Genomic DNA, 23565 nt, shown 5'->3' with positions numbered 1-23565 from the left:
AGAAATAAGACGACTTACTGGCTAGTCCACCTCCACTATTACCCATGTGTTCTTGGGTAAATTCTTTAATCTTTATGAGATATATTTCCCTCATCTGTAAAATGGGGATGATAACTTCCATACTTACCATACAGGGCTACTCTGGAACTCGAATGAGGCTGTGTGTATAAAATTGCATGAAAACCATACAACACCATACAAATGAGAAGATGCATTTTATTATGACCTCCATATTATTTCTAATTTTAAGATCCCATTATTTTATATTTTCTTATACATTAATTCATATACCTTCATGAATTTATTGGGCTTAAATAGTGTGAGCCAGTTGCAAAAACATAGGCTATTCCTTATCATAACTTAAAGAAAAAAGGATGGATTCTGCATCTCTGATAACTCTTCCTTCCTCTAGCCTTCAGCTGGCTGGGATGAATAAACCAGAGTAATCTGAGGGGTGTTAAAGGAGGCTATAGGTTCTCCTGGGATTCCAGGCCTGGAGGGGACAAGAGGAGAAGCAGTACAATGTCTTGGGGTGAGAACATGGAAGAACTAGACCTGAAGGGACCTGGACCTTATTTCTTCCCCCTTGATTAGGGGAAACCCTGACTCAGAGCATTAGTGTGGTCCTGGTTTGGGGAAGAAGGAGCTGGATCCTACTAGAAAAAGTGTAGGGAACTTCGTCTCTATGTTTGAAGTTAAAAAAAACCTAATACTTGCATTTAGGGATCCCTAGGAATGTAAAGACTTCCTCTCACACTCTTGATATAGGAGTAGCAACTATTGTGCCTTCAACTATAGACAGGCTTAATCTAGCTCAAGCAGAGAATAGAAAATGAGAATAACCTAGCACTTAAGGGGATCCAGTAACCAGAGAGAGACAGACCAATCAGATCTGCTAAAGTTCTAACCCCTAATGAGCTAGAATTATTGGAGGACAGAAGAAAACGTTATTTTTAAAAAAAATGAGAGGACCATAAAATAAAGAACAAAAAGTTAATAATTCTTGCCATTTAAAGTGTGATAGCCAAATTTAAAATATCAATAGATTAGAGATAATTAAAAGAAACAGAGATTGGAGAATACATTTTTTAAAAATCGGGACGCCTGGGTGGCTCAGTTGGTTAAGCGGCTGCCTTCGGCTCAGGTCATGATCCCAGCGTCCTGGGATCGAGTCCCACATCAGGCTCCTTGCTCGGCAGGGAGCCTGCTTCTCCCTCTGCCTCTCCAGGCCTCTCTGCCTGTGCTCGCTCGCTCTCTCTCTTCCTCTATCCCTGACAAATAAATAAATAAAATCTTTTAAAAAAATTTAAAAAATATATATTTTATTTGTTTATTTGACAGAGATCACAAGTAGGCAGAGAGGCAGGCAGAGAGAGACGGGGAAACAGGCTCCCCACTGAGCAGAGAGCCCAACGCGGGGCTCAATCTCATGACCCGAGCTGAAGGCAGAGGCTTTAACCCACTGAGGCACCTAGGCACCCCAGAAAATACATTATTGACATGAAAAAGCAAACAGATGAAAAATCTCTCATACAGATTAAAAAGCAAAATTATGGAAATCACAAGGCATGAGTAAGAAATTAGAGATCAAGCCAAGAGAACTAATATTCTAATAATCATTCCAGAATCAGGAAAAAGGAACAGATGGAGTAGAGGCAATAATTACATAATAAAGAAAGGGAGATTTCTATGGTTAAAAAGGGGCTTCGGCCTGAAGTCTCAAAAAGCTCCTGAATCCTATGCACAATTGATAGGGGAAAAATATTCCTATTACCAGGTAAGAGTCTTAGAAGCTACTAGAGAGAAAGAGCAAGTTACAAAGGGAAAAGAATCGGGGCGCCTGGGTGGCTCAGTGGGTTAAGCCGCTGCCTTTGACTCAGGTCATGATCTCAGAGTCCGGGATCGAGTCCCACGTCGGGCTCTCTGCTCAGCGGGGAGCCTGCTTCCTCCTCTCCCTCTGCCTGCCTCTCTGCCTGCCTCTCTGCCTACTTGTGATCTCTGTCAAATAAATAAATAAAATCTTTAAAAAAAAAACAAACAAACAAACAAAGGGAAAAGAATCATCCTGGCATTAGACTTCACATGTCCAGTAGTGGGAGGTAGAAGATGGTAGAATAAATCTACAAATTAAAGACAGAAAAGGACTATAAACCAAGAATTCTGTATTGGACAGAACAGCATTAACTTCTTAGAGTGATAAATAATATTTGCAGATGTGTAAAGGTTCAAATATCAGCAACAACATAGATGATCATCAGAGTAGAAAAAAGACATATGTAAGTATGCAGTGATCTAATACCACAAAAACAATGAACATGCATTGATGGCTTGTTATGTGCTAGACACAGTTTTGGTGCTAGAAACACAGAAGTAAATAATACGAAGTCCGTGCATTCAAGGAGCTTGCATTCAGAGAATGTAGCACCCATGTGCCCCATAGAGGAAAACACTCAAGAAAATATTCTAACGAAGTAAGAGCCAGGGAAAGACCCAAGAGGAAAGAATATATTATATAGACTATAGATGTGCACAATGAACAATGAACCTTCAGTATCTAATTAAATATAAATATAAATCAATAGTGATAACATGGAACTTGCACTTAAGTACCAAGCAAGGATTCTAAAAATAGAAGAGACATACTATGAAGAAAAACCTAATAATGGTCAAGAAATAAAAATATGGCATGAGCAGTAACTAGAATTTGCAGGGGAGGTTAGGGAAGAAAAGCAAATTCTCCACAAGTCTCATCCTAATGGGGGACATATGTAGAAAGCATGAAAATAAATACATTTATCTCATTGGAGGAGAGAGAGGATAACGGTGGAAAAATAAAGTTATACCTACCTGAGAAATATACACACAAGTTATTTATCAGGAATGGGAAGATAACCACTATTGAATAGAAAAGCACAGTAAAAACACCAAAGAAAACTTCACCAAAACAGCAAAAAGAAAAGGGAGAAGATGAAACATAGTGAAGTAAATAGTAAGCAAAGTAAAATAGAAGAAAAATTTTCAAAAATATCTGTTGTTATACTAAATGTGAATGGGTTAAATTCTCCAATTAAAATACCAAGATCACTAGACTATATCAAAATACAAAAATCAGGTATATATTGTTTGTGAGAAATACACATTAAAATATAGGTAAAGATAGTTTGAAAACAAGATAAATACAAGATAGAGAAATCAAAATGTATACATTGATACAAGAAAGTGGAATTTAAAAGTGCTAAACATGATTACAAAGCAACATTACATAATAAAAGATACTTATGAGGAAGATACAATCCATGAACTTGTATTCAATAAACAAAAGAATGAGTTTTTGCTGCATATATTTAACTACTATAAATGCAAGAAGAAACTGTTTAAAAATACAAATACAAATACAAAATTCAGGTTGAATTACTGGTTTAAAATAATGTCTACAAATTCTTGACACTCCCTTTGTTATTTTTTTAAGGTTTTTTTTTTTTTTTTTTTAATTTGACAGACAGAGGGAAAACACAAGCATGGGAAGTGGCGGGCAGAGGGAGAGGAAGAAGCAGGCTCATTGCTGAGCAGGGAGCCTGATGTGGGGCTCAATCCCAGGATGCCAGGATCATGACCTGAGCCAAAGGCAGTTGCTTAACTGACTGAGCCACCCATGTGCCCCGTGACACTCCTTTTAAAAGGTGAAGCCTAATTTGCCTCATCTTGAATGTGGGTTAGATTAGCAATTTGCTTCTAATGAATTGAAAAAAAAAAGCAGGAGTGATAGGGTGCACCTTTGGTGACTAAGTCATAAAAGACACTACAACTTCCTGCCTGCTTTCTCTTTTGCATCACTCACTTGGGGGAAAGCCAGCTGCTATGTCATGAGAACACACTCAGGCACCCTGTGGAGAAGCCCATGTAGCTGTTCTGCCAATAACCAGTGAGGAACTGAAATGCTGTCCCTGCAGCCACATAAGTTAGCAATCTTGGAAATGGGTCCTTGAGCCCAGTCAACCTTTCAGATGACTGCAGCCCTGGTCAATAGTTTGACTATCACAGTATGAGAGACCCTAAGCCAGAATCATTTAGCTAAGCTGCACTCAAATTTCTGACCCACAGAAACTGGGAGACACTAAATGTTTATAGTTTTAAAACACTAAGTACTGGGGTAACTTGTTATGCAGCAATATATAATATACATATTTAGACAGATATATTAGACACTAAATATGTGGAAAATTGAATATTTAATCAGTGAATTTAATTTAATATGTAGATATAGGAAGAACTTTACATCCTATAAAGAGTACAGTTAATTTTTCATATGTCCAAGGAGACTTTATGAAAATCAATTATGTACTTGATTTCAAAGAAATCCTGAATAAATTCAAAATAGTAAACATTTCATAGGATATATTCTCATATTATAATCCAATAAAATTTTAACTAAATAATAAAAATATGATTCAAAGAATTCTAGCTCCTTTAATTAAGATCCTTGGAAATTAAAAAGTGTCATCTTAAGCATTAGATCAAAGAGAAAAATAAAGGAAAATTACAAGTCGATAGAAGTCTCAATTAAAATTAAAATTAGAAAAGATGTGGGGGGGACACCTGGGTGACTCAGGCTGTTGAGTGCCCAACTTGGTTTCAGCTCAGGTCTTAATCTCATGAGTCATGAGATTGAGCCCCAAGGCAGGATCTCAATGATCAGGGGAATCTCCTCAACCAGAGATTTTCTCCCTCTGCTCCTCTTCAACTTTCTCTCTCTCAAGTAAATAAATAAATCTTTAAAAAAAAAAATAGATAAGATGTGTAGCTTTAAATACCTTCATTATTAAAGAAGATGCACATGAAAGACTATTCATCTGAGGAAATTAGGAACAGAACAATAAAGTCAATCAAATAAAGATAAAAGCTGAAATTAATGAAATAGAAAGCAAACAAAAAAGAAAAAAATACATAAATCTGAAAGGTGATTCTTTGAAAGAACAAATAAAATTGATAAACTCATCATGAGCCTGACTAAGGATAAGTGAAAAAAGAGAAAATTTAAAAATATGTAACAGGGCACCTGGATGGCTCAGTCGGTTGGGTGTCTGCCTTTGGCTCAGGTCATGATCACCGGCCCCTGAGTCAGGCTCCTAGATCAGCGTGGAGTCTGCTTGTCCCTCTCTCCTGCTCATGCTCTCTCTTTCTCTCAAATAAACAAATAAAAATCTTAAAAAAAAATTCTTTTTTTTTGAAAAAACAATATGTAAGATTAAGGGTGTTTGATGGGCTCATCACTATAGCATATGACTCCTGATCTCGGGGTTGTGAGTTTGAGCCCCACATTGGGTGTAGAGATCACTCTAAAATCTTTTACGGGCACTTGGGTGGCTCAGTCATTAAGCGTCTGCCTTCAGCTTGGGTCATGGTCCCAGGATCCTGGGATCAAGCCCCACGGCAGGCTCTCTGCTCAGTGGAGAATCTGCTTCTCCCTCTCCCACTCTCCCTGCCTGTGTTTTATTTTTTTCACTATCTCTCTCTGTGTCAAATAAATAGATGGAATCTTTACAGGAGAAGAAGTTACAATTTAAAAATAAACAAACAAAATCTTTTAAAAATATGTAAGATTCAAAGGTAGAAAAAAAGACATAGAGAACTAGACAAAAGTTACATATATGTAAACAATATAATATTGACATCTATGGCAATGTACTTTTATAGTCTAGAGAAATGGAGGATTTCCCTAAAAATAAAACTATGAGAACTGAGAACTGATTCAAAAGTAGAAAACTTGAATAGTACATCTCCCTGTGACTTTATAGCAGAGCTCTATCTCAATTTTCTTTTTCTTTTTTTTTAAAAGATTTTATTTATTTATTTGACAGACAGAGATCACAAGTAGACAGAAAGGCAGGCAGAGAGAGAGAGGGAAGCAGGCTCCCTGCTGAGCAGAGAGCCTAACGTGGGGCTCGATCCCAGGACTCTGAGATCATGACCTGAGCCAAAGGCAGAGGCTTAACCCACTGAGCCACCCAGGCGCCCCCACATGACTTTATTTTTTACCTCTTTTGCAAACCCCATTTTAGAGGTCTGTTCTGACTGCAACATACCGCCTTAATCAACAAAGAAAAAGAATGGACTATTGGGGCAGCGTGCAGCATATCAGCAATAGAGAAAAAAGAAAATATTTAATGACCTTCTAGAGCAGAAAAGCATGGGTATGGAGGGTGGAGGACGGTAGGGAAGAGAAAGAAAAGGAAAACCAGGTAGCATGGCTTCCAGTGGACAGCATCGGTGTGACACCGTCAGGGTTAAGAGTTAATTAGATATTTTCTGTCCAGGGGCACCTCTTTTTCAGCTTCAGGAAGTCCCCACTCACAGCATCCATTTAACAAACCAGTTTGCCAATACTTGATCTAAAACTCCCAGCTTCCCATTCAATGAGGGAAAAAAATGTCTTGTAATTTTAGCAAGGCTAATTGAGGCTCTGAATGGTCATTCTAATTAAGCAAAAGTGGCTGATAAAAATTAGCCTTTTCAGAAATAAAATCCAAAAATATAACTTAACTAATGCTATGTAAATTGCTTCACTTGATGGTGTTTGAAGCCTTATGATATTGAGATGCTCTGTTAGCAAAGGTCTGCCATGATTACCAATGAAGAAAGCATCCTATTCAAAGCCAAATAGGACCATAGCTGAAAATATCTAGTTTAGTCTTAAGGTATTAAGTGATACAAATTGTAAGGACAACCAAATATGAAAGGGACCAAAATCTCAACACAAATAATCAAAAGCAACCATTGGTATGAATGCCATTATTTATTACAGGGCACTGCAAAAAATGTGTGACAATAAAATCTTCTCAGATCCTCCAAAACTTTCCTTCATGATTTAGGCACTTACTAAATGACTAAAATTTTTGAACGGGTTGTCTTAAATGCCGCCTCCTCCAGGAAGTCTTCCATGAGGTGAGGTGCCCCTCCAACATGCTACCTTGTAGCCTTGGGGTTATCTTTATCATTAATACATCCCACCCTGACCTGTCTTGTCTTCTTACTAGTTGGCCTTTTCCACTAACCATGATGTCTCTGGGGCTGAGGACCGTAACTTAGTCATACTTGTCTTGCCAACCCTTAGCAGAGTACCTCACTCATAACAGGGGTTTAATAAACACATGTGAAATGAAGGAACTTCATATTCACCTTGGTATCTTCTCAGTTTTCACATAGTGCCTTGAACACTGCAAGGACCAGATAAAAGCGTATTACATGAATCAATTTGTGGACAAACTAACTTTTGTATGTGATTGGTTGTAAGGATACAAATCTTAAACCAAACCAACTGCTTGGATGAAGAGAGTAATATGACAAGACATCTCAGGGACCCTGCACTGCAACTTCCCCTCTCAGGCTATGCCTTTGGCAGGCCCTGGGCCAGGCCCAGTCCTGACAAGGAAGAAATGGCCTGGCAAAGCACTCACTGGAAGATGAATAACAATTCTGCCTTAATTCAAAGCCTGGGGTTTTCCTGGTTTCTCTTTGGGGCTGACTGAGAGGAATCAGTCCGAGCACAATAAAAAAATGTAGGGATTGACAGCTCCAAAGATCCCCAGTGGTAGCTTGCCACGCTGTTCCCTGTGGTTCACGTTCAATCCGAATGTGAATAAAATACATCGTGAGAAATTAAATAAGAAAAAAATAAAACAAACATCAGTTGATAATTTTACTAAATAATAATAAATAAAATAAGGATATATGAAATCACGGCCACTAGCTGCTTCTAAATAGAAGACAAGAGAGCCCGTGGCTTATGCTGAGACACCCTGCTCCCGCGCGTTGCTGGGGATAAGCGAGAGGAAGGGCCGCACACAGGGCATCGCACATAATTGGGAATTAAAAACACACGTTGATGCATTGAGTTTTGCAGTGAGCATCACCTGCCATCGCAGAAACCCTACCATTTCCTGAAGCCAGTGAGAGAGGGCCTAGGTCAGAAGTGACAGCTGCTGTCAGTCCCCTGGGAGGCCACAGAGAGAAATCGGCCACTCCCTCTTTTCCTGCTTTGTTCGTAAGATGCACTTTCTTTCCCCCTTATGTGCTTTCCTGGCCCATTAAGCTTCTCTCAACTAATCTTCCGTTTTTTCCCCCCTCATGTTCTTTTGTCCTCCTATACCTAAGACCCAATAATGATACTCATACTGTAAGTACTGCTAAGATGAATTTTCCAGATCACTGAAGCTTACTCCTTTAAAAGCTAAAACGCATTTTTAAATTACTTTAACCATTTTAACTCTGGGTTTTGAAAATGTGCCATTTGTTCTCTCCAGTTCTTAACAGAATGTGCACCGCAGCCCTTGACGCTTTCCTGACAATGCAGGCTTATTGATCTCCGCATCGTCTCCGAACTTCTCACAAATACAGAACTCTCTTCCCTGCACATATTTCCTATCTCATAGTTACAGGTCTAGATCTCTTCTGTCAGTGGGAGCTTTACTTTTCATCATTGTCCTCATTTCTCACAACTGCCTCCCCCGCCCCCCCCACAGGCCCTGATCTGGCAGGGTGGGCAGCAGACAGCCCCACTTGTAGCAAGAATGTGTCAGATAGGATTTTCCTGATAGAATGTTCCCTGGTCTTTGAGCAAGGGTCTGGGGCCCACACTGCGAGGAAAGGTTGCTGGATTTGTGTCAGTGATTTCAAGAACGCAGAGACCCTTTCTCCTTAATTGTGTCGGTTTGGGACCGCAGAGCCAAGTGAAGATAAGTACAGGACACGGGAGCCGGCCCCCTGGAGAGGGGACTGTCACAGTCCCTTGTATTCAGGTAGAAACATTGTTTCCCTGAATAGTTTGCGCAGCCTGGTTTCAGGGCACACTGTACCCTTGCGATCCTATTATCGTTCCTCATTTAAACTTCAGAAAAAAAAAAAATGAAACAGAAAAAGGCTGACTTTGGCGCGTGAGATCATCACGTGAAGGCGCTTACTCCACTCATATCATATCCCGGCCCCCCCCCCCCCCCCCCCCCCCCCCCCCCCCCCCCCCCTGTCCTTTCTTCCCGGGGCTGCGGCTCCGGTCCCTCCCTACCCTCGCTGCCCCTAAGCCGCGTGACTGGCCAACATCATGGGCCCACCAGGTTCTTCTCCCCTTCTTAGACACCATTAAGGACAGCACCTTTTCAGCTTCTTAGAGTGGAACCCCGTTGTCATCAGTGGCTCGTTCCTCAGTTTCCCCTTTCAAACCAGGCAATTTCAAGATTTGGGTGCGCATGCTTTATCCCACAGCCAAGATGCATTTTAGCTGCTTCTCGCTCCCGCATGTTAAAACTCAAATTCATGTTTTCCAAACATCCCTCTCACCTCCCTCTCCCCAAATCCCTCCCAAACGAGGGTGCCCTACTCTTCTGCTGGGCTCTCAGTCCCCACTCTGGAACGCTGTCGTCGGTTAACTCTCAAAATACTTCTTGCTTTCATGTGAATGCTATATTTTCACCTTTCATTCTTTTTCTGGTATCTCTTACCACCCACCTCCTCCTGTTCAGTCTTTACGTTAGCACTTTCCAGTTTTAAAATGTTCCATACTGCTCTGCCGATAGAATTAAAGAAACACATTGCAATTGTCGTCTGTCTACTCCCAAGTCCCTTCCCCCACCACATCTTAATCTCTTCAACTACCTCTCAAGAAATTTGCAATTCTAAATGCCTCAGAAGCCATTTCTCCCATCTAATTTACTCAACTATTTCCCTTTTTATATATCTCCCCAAACCTCTAAAAACATAATGGCTGGATTTTCTCTTGTGGTTGTTCCCCATCTCCTCCTGCCCCCTCTTCCTCCCTCTGACTGTCACTGCCAACAGCAGCAGGACTGAACTTCGCAACATTTTATATGGTGCCATGAACTGAGGTAAACAAATCTCGCTCCCTGAACCGTGTAACTCCTTAGCTTCCTCTCACCAGTCCGTTCTCTCACTGCTCCCACAGCTTTCCAATTTGGCCAGTAGAATCCCCATTTTATGGTAAATAAACTCTCTTCTGTCTTCAACTCATTCAGAAGATTTCCCTGGGGAAGTCTGGGCCTCCCCTAAGAAGGCTGCTGGACTCCTGGAAGGACAGGACTCATTCCCCCACAGGATGGAGCTGGGGGCGGTTCACAGGCTCCTCAGAGCCACTAAAAACCCAGCATTTGGGGGCGCCTGGGTGGCTCAGTGGGTTAAAGCCTCTGCCTTCGGCTCAGGTCATGATCTCAGGGTCCTGGGATCGAGCCCCGCATCGGGCTCTCTGCTCGGCGGGGAGCCTGCTTCCTCCTCTCTCTCTGCCTGCCTCTCTGCCTACTTGTGATCTGTCTCTGCCAAAGAAATAAATAAAATCTTTAAAAAAAAACCAAAACCAAAAAGCCCCTCCTCCTTTCCCGCTCCCCACCTCTGACTAGCCTTCCTTGCCCTGCTCCTTGCCTCACAGCCCTGTGGCAGATTCACTGAACACAACCTGCTTTCCACATCCTCGACCCCCCTCATCTCCAATCTGGACTCCATCTTGGACGCACTCGTCTCCTATGACTCCTCTCGACAACTTCGCACCCTTCCTGCTTCCCAAGGCCCTTGCCTCAGCCTGTCTGCCCCCTCACTCAGAAAGCACACCAGTCCTGGCATCCCATTTCTCCTAGTTGACTGGCCCATCCTGACTTCTCTTTCTTCCCTGCTCAGCTTGGAGTCTGTGCTTGACCTCAGGAACTGCTCTCTTACTAGCACCATCAGCTAGCTCTCTACCAGAAAAACTTTGGCTGGACTTCCTGGCACCAACCGAACTTCCAGGGCAGCCTCCTACTTCCTCTGCTCCTGTTCTCCAGCTACCAGGCTCTGGATCCTTCCTTAGGTCTCCTGCCGTCCCCACTGAGGTCCTAAGTGCCAGCTCCGTTCATCCGCTCCCGGGTTGGCCCACTCCGTTCCCTTCTAAGCTTCTACTCCAAATGAATGAAATTAAAACCTCACATTTCTGTTATAATTTATTACTTTAAAAAATGCTTTTGGATATTTGTTATTTTATCCATAAGACCACCTTTTGTGGGGTGAAAGTTCAAGAATATTATAGCCCCCCCCAAAAAAAAATTGAGTTTCATAGAGGTTACATGGCTCACTTAAGCTCTCACAGTCTCCAAAGAATAAAAATGATTGGCCATCCCAATAATCAGAATATATTTTCTTTCCACTACCTGAGACACCTATGCTGTGCCCAGTTATTCAACGGGTTAGCTGGGGTGGGGGCGGGCAGGGGGACCGACACAGGGATCAACAGGAGACATCAAGAGATGAAGGCAGGGGTCACCTCAGGATCAGTTGTCCCGAAAGCAAATATTCAGGTTGTCACTGCTGGCTCAGAAACAAATTCTACTGCAGAGATGCAGAGAAACCCCACACCAGCCACGCTGCTCTGTGCCCTCTGTTGAGGCCTCCACAACCCAAACCCAACAAATGAAGAGGAGTCATAGCGCTGAGCTCAGCGATGGTGAATCAGGGTAAAGAAGAGAGCAATTCGGAATTTACTGAGTGGGGCACTCCCTTCCTGCATAATTAGTGTGCTTCGGAAGAGAAGACTGGTATGTGACATGCTCACTTCCCAACAAAATAAAAGCTAAACAGATTGCTCTCCTTCCCATCCTGCATCACTGAGACATCTCTGAGGTGATAAAGTCATAAATGCAATCTGAGAAAGATAAATGGGCAAATCCCAGGGGATATATAGATAACAGTAATACTGAACAAGGACTCAGATTAAATTTTTTAAAGATTTTTTGTTTAAATATGTGTCACAAAGCCAAAAGATATCCCTCTACAAATATTTCAGCTTCTTAGGAAAAAAACTGTTACATACATCTGTATTTGTCCATATCCCTAGGAAAGCCAACATTGTTATCTCCCCTAGGACTGCCCTCCCCCGCCCCAACAAAAAACACCACTATTTAGCAAAATAATTATTTACCTTATAGAAGATCAAAAAAAGATCATCCAGTTTCCCATGCAAATCACCTGGAGTGCAAATGAAAAAATCACTATTCAGTAGGAAACAAGAAAACACGCAGTCCGTTACAGAACTTTGAAACTGACATGCTGCCGATATATTCCCAAGTATTCTCAGCGCATTGGGTTTTTACCCTATGATGGTACTGATGCAACAGTTTGTTTTCATAGCTCTCTTCTTGTCCCCTTTCCTACGACGGATGGCATCTGATGTCGGACAGCATCTGATGTTCCAATTACCTGCTGGCGCCTACCTTGTACGCAGTGCTTAGCTTCCTCTAGGGCCAAGCGCTGCATTAAGAGTTTACATGAATTCTCCTATTCAGTCCTTACAACAGCTCTATGAGATGGGTATTATTTTCATCATTCTGAGGTTACAAAGGAGGCTCAGAGTAGTTAACTGATGCAAAATTACCCAGCTACCAAAAGTATCAGAGCTGGAATACAAACCTAACTTTATCTCACTCCAAACTCAAGCTCTTAGCAATTTTTTGGTATTGTTTACACTATAATCTGGAGGACAGCAGCAATAATATCTGTCAGTTCGCATTAAGTCCCCAGTGCCTCTCCTAGTACGTGATGCATGACAGACACTTGATAAATAAATTTAATTGCTAAATGCACAGCTTTTTAAAACCATGTATTTAAAGCCACATAATTGGGGCATCTGGGTAGCTCAGTGGGTTAAAGCCTCTGCCTTCAGCTCGCGTCATGATCCCAGGGTCCTGGGATGGAGCCCCGCACCTGGGATCAGCTCTCTGCTCAGCAGGGAGCCTGCTTCCCTTTGTCTCTCTGCCTGTCTCTCTGCCTACTTGCTTTCTCTGTCTGTCAAATACATAAATAAAATCTTTTTAAAAATATTATTAAAGCCACATATTAGAGAATATGCTCTAGCAACAATATCTAAAAATTTAAAAATTGTGAGTTGACATTGTTTTGATGAGACAGTTACAGGAAGTAAAAATGCAAGCATGGCTTTATGGAACTCAGCTAATGAAGGGAAACCATATGAATATATGAAGCCATTAATTAAAAATTAAGAGTGAATATATTAATGAAAAGCCCTATTTGGATAACTATTTCTAGGTAAAATATCTGTGTTTCATAGGCCCTGATCATTAATTGTTTTCTTTGTATTCAACTTGATTACCAGATAGAATTTAATATAGAAATATCTTTCCCTAGTTTTCTTGAAATCCCACAACCAAAATTAATCAAATATACACAACAAAAGACTCTGATTATGAGAATAATAAAAGTCCTATGTCACCAGCACTTAATTTATAAAATGACTATAATAGTAAGAGCAAATTAATGCTATTGTATACTTAAATCTTATTGCTTTCATATGATCTTACTCCAAATATAAGGAAATAAAAATGGAAGGACTTTATATATTTGGATTATTTTATTTTCCTAATTTTCCTCAGGGTGACTTGTCTTTCAAGGATTTGGGTGGACAAAATTGTTGCAGCTGGCATGCTAAAAAATGAATTGGTGGGGCGCCTGGGTGGCTCAGTGGGTTAAGCCACTGCCTTCGGCTCAGGTCATGATCTCAGGGTCCTGGGATCGAGTCCCGCATCAGGCTCCTGAGCCTGCTTCCTCCTCTCTCTCTGCCTACCTCTCTGCCTATTTGTGATCTCTGTCTGTCAAATAAATAAATAAAATCTTTAAAAAAAAAAAAAAGAATGCATCTGGAAATTAAAATAAAGGTAAAATTTCATCACACTTTCTCTTCCTCTTCTAGTACTATCTTAAACAGATGTTTTTGAAAATATAGCCCCAATTTTGAATTTTAAATGATGACCAAATTTATCTAAGTTTAATGAGGCTATAAAGACCAACAATAATAATTTCTCTGCTAAGGGAACCTATTGGCCTTGGCTTTTCCCTCTAGCAATGGTGCTACATGGAAAAATGTCTGGAAATAAGTGCCCAAGATATGGAGATCTTTAAGTAAATGAACTGTCCAATCAATGCATTCCCGTCTTTCTCTCATAATGGAAAATGAAACATCAGTCTGAGAGATGCGTGATGGGAGTTGAGAGAGTAGCAGATATGGGGCTGGCCTAATCCCAAATGCAAAGGACCTGATTTCTGCTACTAATCAGCTGAGTGAGTCTGGGGGTGAGGGGTGGGGGTGGGGAGAGTCACCGCATAGAAATGCAGGGAAAGAGCAGTGCCTGGCTGACTGTCCGTGGACCATGGGACTCTTGGTCTTAGAGTTGTAAGTTTGAGTCCCACATTGAGTATAGAGATTACTGAAAAACAAAATCTTTAGAAAAAAGAAAAAAAGAAAGAGAGGAAAGAATGTAGGGAAGGCAGTACATTTTCCTTTTCCTCTCTGGGCCTCAATTTCATCCACAAGAACAAGTGATAGGCTGTTCTCAGTAAGAACCGCTGGGATCTTACACTGTATAATGTCAGGACTCCCTCGCCCTCTAATTCACATCTTCTTCTAGATCTTTTTACCCAAAGATAAATCTACAGTGGAAACGGCAGGTATACTGGAAACATGTGGGAGCGGATCTCAGTCTCTGCTTGGTTTACTGTATCTAGCCCTGGCTCCACGGGCTCCGTGGGTGGGCACAGCTCCCTGAGCTTCACGCGCCCTCCTCCCCAAGTCTAAAGCTCTGTGAAAAGTAAGAGCCCGTCAGGCCTTGGATAAAAGCCCCCCTTCCCCCGGTGAGATGCATCATCTGTCAGGCAGAGGTGCGGCCCATTCGGTTGGAATCGAACTCGTGAAGGTGCGTCCGAAGCCGGAGTCTGGGCACATGCCCCGTACCCGATACCAATGCGTCGAGTCCCTACCACCGCTACGAGGCGCTAGCGAGGCAAACGGTTTGACTAGATTGTCAAACCCACTTCTACCTGCCAGCAGAAAAGAAACACAGGCTAAAATTGATTTGGAAAATCACAATCACTGTTTTGTAACTTAAGGGCCTAATTAGAAGTTAAGGGAATCGCTATTCCTTCCACGCACCCCATTCTCAGACAGTTGCAAGCCCGCTGAACACCAACTGTGTTGAATTTCACTGTGTACTGTTTCTGGAAGCAATATCCTGCCAGGCTGGCCTATACGATAACAAAATCTCAAGTCTTGTTATTTAGAAGAACAAGGAACAGATTTCTGGGACATTCCCACTCTTCTAAAAGCTGCAGCGACCAGTTGGAAAAATCTAAAACGGCAGCCAAGGGCAGAGAAGAATTTAATCTCCACCCGGCGTTGGGCTTTTCGCCTGCCAGCATCAGTGGCACGCATGAGGCCCACCTAGGAAAAGGAACACGGAACGAAGATAATGAGAGCTAGACGGAGGGCAGAGAACGCTTATGCCACCCATGGGTGGTTTTCCATATTAAAATGCTGCCTGCCTTTATAAAAAGCTATGAGTTCTTTAATTTCTCACATAATTAATTCCTGCCAGCTGGTATGCAAAACAAAGACAAGATGGGGAACAGTATTATCATGATAGATCGCTCTATATTAACACTTCTCCCTTAATACAGTCCAATTTACACAGTTTTCAAGCTAAGTAAATGAGGTAGAACCAAGACGTTCCTAAATATTAATTCGGCAGCTCCACTCCGAAACTTACCACAGATTGTTATCTCTTTGGTGGGAGAAGTTTTGACTTGAGTGAAGTTCGGCATTTGCTTCAGGACTCTCTTTGTTTCAAAGAGCACCTCTAGGACATAATGCGCGTGAAGAATCTGTGGGCGGGGCAGAGGAAATGCATACAGTGAACTAGTAAGAAAGGCAGGACAGGGTAGAAAGCTGTAAGAGGGGAGCATACGAGCCCATTTCAGGAAGCTGGATTACAGGATAATCTCTAAATGAGTCTCAGCTAGATTATTCTAGCACTGTGTCTGGCATACAGGAAGCCATCACTAGAGATCTGTAAACGGAATGAATGAATGGTTCCTAGGGCATTTACACTTTCCTGTTCTTAACTGACATCGCCCATTCACAGAACGTCTCTGACGGTTCTGGGTCCTTAGAGCCCAGGAGACAGGACAGGGGAAAAAAAGGAGACTGCCTTGCTCCAGGGAAACAGGCAGACAAAAATGAATCCATAGAAGAGAAGGAAGGACAGGACAAAGAGAGAGGGAGAGCGACTGTGGAAGCGGGGCTCCTTGGCATTTGTTTGGGACATCCTGCCACCTGGAGTGGCAACCAGGTGGTGGCGCTGGCTTCACAGATCTCCCAAGGCAGCCGGAGCAGCCCCAAGGAACCCCTGAGCCAAGAATCCCAGGTGGCTCAATGCTGGGTGCACAGACGTGAGCATATACAGAACAGCAAGTGCATTTATATACTAGTCTAAATATAAAACCTATTCCAAACCCAAATAAACCATTTGCATCACCTCCTATTATGACTATTCCGCTGCCCTCCTCCAGTTACAGTGATGACGACATCATCGTTTGGACAGATTTACTCCGCTTTCTCCGCTGGGCTTTTGTTTGTTTGTTTTAAATCCAGTGTGTTAGTCTCTCTTTTTTAAAAAAGTATAAGATATTCCAAATACATAATTCCCAAAGAAACAGAGCCGATGCAAATGTAACAGATGCTAACACCACTTCATGGGTCAGGACTGTTCCCACGACTCGAAAGGGGCTAGCCAAAATCGATATGTGCCATGAGTGCCAAATACGTACTCGTTTTCAAAGACTTGGTGTGTGAAAAAATAAAAAAGTAAAAAGTCTCATTAAAAACTTTAACTTGGACTACATGTCAAAATGATAATAATTTCATCTGTTGGATTAAATAAAGTATTAAAGTCATTTTCTTTTTTTAACATTTTTAAAAGTTTTCTTATTTTAGTAATCTTTACACCCACATATAAATTATATAAATAATTTATATATGATATATAACATATAATAATTATATAAATTATATGAATATAATATAGTAGATTTTATTTCTGTTGGACACCACTGGTTTAGATTATTAAAGGCTGAGAAGGATCATTTCTACATACTGTTCAGATACTGCTTTGGGTAAGGGTTTCAGAACAGATGGCATCCTTTGCTCCTTTGGAAAAATCTGGTCTCATGGTATCTTAAAATTTTTATTTGCATAGCTATTAAAATGACAAAACTATTTCCTATCCCAGACCCCAAAAACATGATTTAAGTTTAGAGAATTTTCACGATTAAATCTACATTTTTTTTTTTAAGACAGAGAGCAAGGCGAGGGGCAGAGGGAAAGGGAGAGAGAGAAGCTTTTTTAATTAACTTATAATGTATTATTTGTTTCAAGGGTACAGGTCTGTGATTCATCCGTCTTACATAATTCACAGCACTCACCATAGCACATAACCCTCCCCAATGTCTATCACCCAGCCCCCCCATCTTTCCAACCCCCCTCCCTTCTGGCAACCCTCTGTTTCCTGAGATTAAGAGTCTCTTATGGTTTGTCTCCCTCTCTGGTGGGAGAGAGAATCTTTAAGCAGGCTCTGTACCCAGCAGGGAGCCCAACATAGGACTCAATCCCATGACCCTGAGATCATGACCTGAGCAGAAATCAAGAGTAAGGCACTTAACTGACTGAGCCACCTAGGTGCCCCTGATTAAGTATACTTGTTAAGGACAGGAATCAGGATTTGAAAGCAATGTGAGAATTAGGAGGAAAGATGGATGTTGATGAGTGGAGAGACACATATTTCCTGACTCCCCAAGACCTAATGAACTGCTAAAGATTTTTCCTACAAAAGCATTTTATTTATTTTTTTAAAAGATTTTATTTATTTATTTATTTATTTGGCACAGAGAGAGAGATCACAAGTAGGCAGAGAGGCAGGAAGGGGGGGCCAAGCAGAGAGCCCAATGTGGGGCTTGATCCCAGGACCCCGAGATCACGACCTGAGCCGAAGGCAGAGGCTTAACCCACTGAGCCACCCAGGCGCCCCTACTACAAAAGCATTTTAAATCCATTCAATCCACAACTTGAGTCAAATCTTGAATGTGAACTTTCCTTTAGCTCCATTTTAAAGGAACAGGTAAAATACCTTAATACAATGACTTATTTCACTTTGCACATTTAGTCTACTGATTCCCAAGACTGGCTTCAGTGTTACCTGAACTTGCCACTGCAGATTTTCTGGTCCATTTGTAGCACTAATCAGGGTAACTGGTGTCTGAAAGGGCAGTTTTGTTTTGTAAGTTAAAAAAAAAAAAAAATCACTGAGAATATATTACAACAAAAAATTCCCATTATTAAAATGGTTTTTCAAAAATAAAATAAAATAAATAAAATGGGTTTTCTCGGTCCTTTTTCTTTCCTTTTTTTTCACTTTATTATTATTATTATTATTTTAAGTAATCTCTACATCCAGCATGGGGCTCAAACTCACAATCCTGAGATCAAAAGTTGCATGCTCCACTGACTGAGCCAGCAGGGTACCCCGGTTCCTTTATCAACAGGCTAAAATGATGTGGCTAATGTCAGTATTTGCTTACAATGCTGTCTTTCAATAGCATTATAATTGTGTTTACAGTTGCAATATTTTATTTTATTTTTTTAAGATTTTATTTATTTATTTGACAGACAGAGATAACAAGCAGGCAGAGAGGCAGGCAGAGAGAGAGGAAGGGAAGCAGGCCCCCTGCTGAGCAGAGAGAGCCCACGTGGGGCTCAATTCCAGGATCCTAGAATCATGACTGGAGCCAAAGGCAGAGGCTTTAACCCACTGAGCCACCCAGGCACCCCTACAGTTGCAATATTAAATATTCAAAAAAGTTAAATTGGTTTCTACATTTATAGAGCTGGTCAGAGTAAATAGCACCTGAAATAAAATATTTATATTCTTTTAAAGGCTATGAGGGAGGAAAATACTACTTTTAAAAGATATTTCTTCGTATCAAATAACGAGCTTTTAAATAAAGAAAAATCTCATTTTTTAAGTTGAGATAAAAAGTTAAATAGTAAAAAGGAGTATAACTGAAAAGCAATTTTCTTTCTTCTCCAGACCTCAGTCCCTGTCCCCAGAAACAACCACTGTTAAGAGTGCCTTCATTGGGGCACCTGGGTGGCTCAGTGGGTTAGGCCGCTGCCTTCGGCTCAGGTCATGATCTCAGAGTCCTGGGATCGAGCCCCGCATCGGGCTCTCTGCTCAGCAGGGAGCCTGCTTCCCTCTCTCTCTCTCTCTCTGCCTGCCTCTCCATCTACTTGTGATTTCTCTCTGTAAAATAAATAAATAAAATCTTTAAAAAAAAAAAAAAGAGTGCCTTCATTATCTTTCCAAGACAAATTCTACGTGTTTGCAAGCATATAAAATTAATATAACCACATATAAATATGTAATATTAATATATATATTCTATTCTATAAGTATATAGAGTATATTCCTACAAAGGAATGTTATTCAACTAAAAGTAGTAATGAAATACTGAGATATGCTAAAACATGGATGAATTTTGAATACATTTTGCCAATGGAAGGCAGACATAAAAGGTCACATATTATATGATTCTATTTATATGAAATGTCCAAATTAGGCAAATTTATAGAAAGAAAAGGCAAATTAGTGGTTGCCAGGGGCTAGGGAGAAGGGGCAATGGGGAGTGACTGCCTGATGTACAGGGTTTTGTTTTGGGGTGATGAAATCTTCTGGAATTAGATAGTGGTGTTGGTTGCACAACATTTTGAATATACTAAAAACTGTTCAACTGTACACTTTTAAATGGTTAAAATGTTCTATTTTATGTTATGTGAATTTTGTCTTAGTTTTTAAAAATCAAAAAATGTATATAATACTTAATTTTTTTTTATAGATGGGAACACACTGTACTCTATGTTGAACCTTCCAGGTTTCCCTTAACAACATATATTTCTCTTTTTTATAAAGTCAAAATTACTGATCTTTTCTGTTATACTCCTTGGATTTTTGTCATATCGTTTCTCTCTTTGAACATATTAACCATATTTATCTTAAACTCTGAGTTTGATAATTTCGGTCTGTTTCTGTTGTTTGTTGTTTGCCTCAGTTTTCTGTCATGAATCTGTATCTTCCTATGCCTGGTTAACATGGTATTGAGTTCTGGACCTCGTACATGACAATTTGAAGAAATAATTTGAGGCCAATTTCTTTCTAGAGAGGATTTACTTTTACATTTGGCAGGTGGCTAGGAACTCCAGCTATCTAGAATAATCTCAACTTAATTTCAGGAATTAGATGATTCCAAGCTTTGCTTCATCCCCACAGAGACAGTATACTTATAGTTCACTCTTACTCCTAGGGTATGCCCTTAGGGCCCAAACCTGAGAATGAGGGTTTTGGTGTAATGTCAGAGAAAATAATGGAATAGGTAGCTCATAGGTCCTATCCTATTCTGCTCCACAGAAGCACTGAAAACTCAAGCAAAAAACAAACAAACAAAGAGTCAAAATCAACTCTCAGCAGAACTTTGGAAAACAAAGTTCAGAGCAACCAAGAAAAGGCTGAATCAAGAAAAAGGTAACTTAAAAATCCTAGTGCAAGCAGAGAGTAAAGGGTAAAATAGGTTTGTAAACAGCATAGCTGGGCAGTGAAGAAGTGTACCAACACAGAGCCTATCTGCAAAGACTAGGCTTATCTTTGCTTTTCTTTGCTTCTATCTCTCTCCCATGTTCTTTCTTTCATTCTCTCTCTTGGGCTCTTGGTGTTCAAGGAAATCTCCATCAAATACTAGCTGAACACAAGCTAAAAGAACAAAGATTTCAGAGACCTCACACAAAACTAGACCAAGCATACATCTATAGAACACTCCACCCAACAACATCAGGCTACACATTTTTTTTAACAAGAGCACATGGAACATTCTCCAGGATAGACCGGATATTAGGCCCCCAAACAAGCCTTAATAAATTGAAAAAGATTGGAATCAAGCGAAGTTTCTTCTCTGATCACAGTGGAATGAAGCTTGAAATCAATAACAGAAGGAAAATTGAAAAAGTCACAAATATGTAGAAATTAAACAACATACGCAAACAATAGGTCAAAGAAGAAATCACAAAGGAAATTAGAAACTACTTTGAGATGAACAAAAATGAAAATGTTACATACCAAAATATATGGGAGGCATCAAAAGCAATGCTCAGAGAGAAATATATAATTGCAAATGCCTACATTAAAAGAAAGATCTCTGGGGTGCCTAGGTGGCTCAGTGGGTTGAGTCTCTGCCTTCAGCTCAGGTCATGATCTCAGGGTCCTGGGATCAAGCCCCGCATCAGGCTCTCTGCTAGGTGGGGAACCTGCTTCCCCCCTACCCGCCTGCCTTTCTGCCTACTTGTGATCTCTCTCCCTGTCAAATAAATAAATAAAATGTTTTTGTGTGTGTGTGTGTGTGTGTGTGTGTCAATTTAGCAACAGATAAAAATTTATTAGGGATATTTATAATACATCATACATATTATTACCCTAACTTTTTTATATTAAATTTTTACATGCTCTAAAATTACAAATTATTTTATTTTGTTCATGTTATGGCAGTAATAGATATTTAATGAAAGCCTACAGAAAGATAAAAATTTAAAGTTCATAGGTGTTTTTCTCCATTTCTCTCTATATTTAATCATTCTCAATGATTTTTTTTAAATTACATGCAGAAAGGAAGAAAGCCCAAGTTTTCATATTCCTAAACTTTTTTTTATTTTAATAGTCACTCTAACATGCCTTACTTGCTTGGTTCAAAATTTTAATTATTATAACGTAATCTATTTTAAGTGAATATTTAAGGATCATTTATTTTTCTTTTATGTGACTGCAGTTGAAATGTGGGTGAAGAGGAGGCTGAAGTTGATGTGAGCCTATCTTTCCAATTCAGCTGCTACTCTCCACTCACCAATATCCCATGGTTGTCTTTTTTTTTTTTAATTTATTTTTTATTTATTTGTAGCATAACAGTATTCATTATTTTTGCACCACACCCAGTGCTCCATGCAATCCGTACCCTTTATAATACCCACCACCTGGTTCCCCCAACCTCCCACCCCCCCACCCCTTCAAAACCCTCAGATTGTTCTTCAGAGTCCATAGTCTCTCATGATTCACCTCCCCTTCCAATTTCCCACAACTCCCTTCTCCTCTCTAAATCCGCATGTCCTCCATGCTATTTGTTATGCTCCACAAATAAGTGAAACCATATGATAATTGACTCTCTCTGCTTGACTTATTTCACTCAGCATCATCTCTTCCAGTCTCGTCCATGTTGCTACAAAAGTTGGGTATTCGTCCTTTCTGATGGAGGCATAATACTCCATAGTGTATATGGACCACATCTTCCTTATAAAATCTTTTAAAAAGAAGAAGAAGAAGAAAAAGAAGAAGATCTCAAGTGAAAACTAACTTGACATGAAGGAACTAGAAAAAGAACAAACTAAGCCAAAAGCTAGCAAAGGAAATATAAAAAGGTTAGAGTTTGGATAAATGAAATAGACAACAGAAAAATAATAGAGAGGCTCAACAAAACTCAAAGTGGGTTCTTTGAAAATATTAACAAAATTGACAAACCTTTAACTAGACTGACCAAGAAAAACAAAGAGAGAATGTAAATAACTATAATCAGAACTAAAAGTGGGGACATTACCACCAACCTTAAAGAAATAAAAAGAATTTTAAGAGAATTCTATGACTAATTACACACTAACAATAGATAGCTTAGATGAAATGGACAGATTCCTGGAAACATACAAATTCCCAAAACTGATTCAAGATGAAATAGAAAATCTGAACAGATCTAGGACAAGTAGAGATTGAATCAGTAGTAAAAAACCTCCTAACAAGAAAAAGTCCAAGATAGGGAGCTTCACTGGTGAACTCACTGAACATTTAAAGAATTAACACCAATCCTTCTTAAACTCTTCCAAAAAAAATTGAAGAGAAGGAAACAATTCCTAACTCATTTTATAAGGCCAATATTATTCTAATACCAAAGTCAGACAAAGACACCACAAGAACATACATATCAATATCCCTTATGAATAAAATGAAAAAAAAAAAACTTCAAAATACCAGCAAACAAAATCCCATAAAATTTTAAAAGAAGCATAGACCATGACCCAGTGGAATTTATTGCAGGAATACAAGATGGTTCAACATACACACAAAAATTAACCAGTGTAATATATACATTAATAGAATGAAGGAAAAAAACACAGGATCATCTCAATTGGTGGAGAAAAAGTATTTGACAACATCTAACACCTTTACATGACAAAGCCACTCAGAAAACTAAGAATGGGAGAAGACTTCCTCAACATGATGAACGGCATTGATGAAAAACCCACAACTAATGTCAAACTCAATGGTGAAAGATTGAAAGCTTTCCCACTAAGATCAAGAACAAGACAAGCATGCTTGCCCTCACTACTGCTATTCAGCATTGTAGTGGAAGTTCTAGCCAGAGCAACTAGGCAAGAAAAAGAAATAAAAGTCATCTAAATCAAAAAGGAAAAAGTAAAACTATCTCTATTCCCAGATGACATGATCCTGTATATAGATCATCTCAAAATACACACACACACTACTACTAGAGCTAGTAAATGAACTTAGCAAAGCAAAGTGGCCAAGTAAAAACTCAGCCCACAAAAATCAAGTG

At 40.0% G+C, this 23565-nt stretch overlaps 1 protein-coding gene across 2 annotated transcripts in view; it reads right to left on the bottom strand.

Annotated features, from left to right (window-relative positions):
- The window catches only part of PPEF1 (protein phosphatase with EF-hand domain 1), a 112487-nt gene that overhangs the window by 39808 nt on the left and 49114 nt on the right, over window positions 1–23565 (bottom strand). For both annotated transcript variants that reach the window (XM_045089348.1, XM_045089347.1), the window contains exons 9-10: window positions 15582–15696; window positions 11948–11994 (exon numbers count right to left, since the gene is read on the bottom strand). In XM_045089348.1, the coding sequence (XP_044945283.1) occupies window positions 11948–11994; window positions 15582–15696 (162 nt within the window). The remainder of the gene's footprint in view (window positions 1–11947; window positions 11995–15581; window positions 15697–23565) is intronic.

The sequence above is a fragment of the Mustela putorius genome, unplaced genomic scaffold (genome assembly GCF_011764305.1).
Source record: "Mustela putorius furo isolate JIRA1106 unplaced genomic scaffold, ASM1176430v1.1 tig00003836_pilon_pilon_pilon, whole genome shotgun sequence".
NCBI lineage: Eukaryota > Metazoa > Chordata > Mammalia > Carnivora > Mustelidae > Mustela > Mustela putorius.
This window is presented reverse-complemented; position numbering and strand designations above follow the sequence as displayed.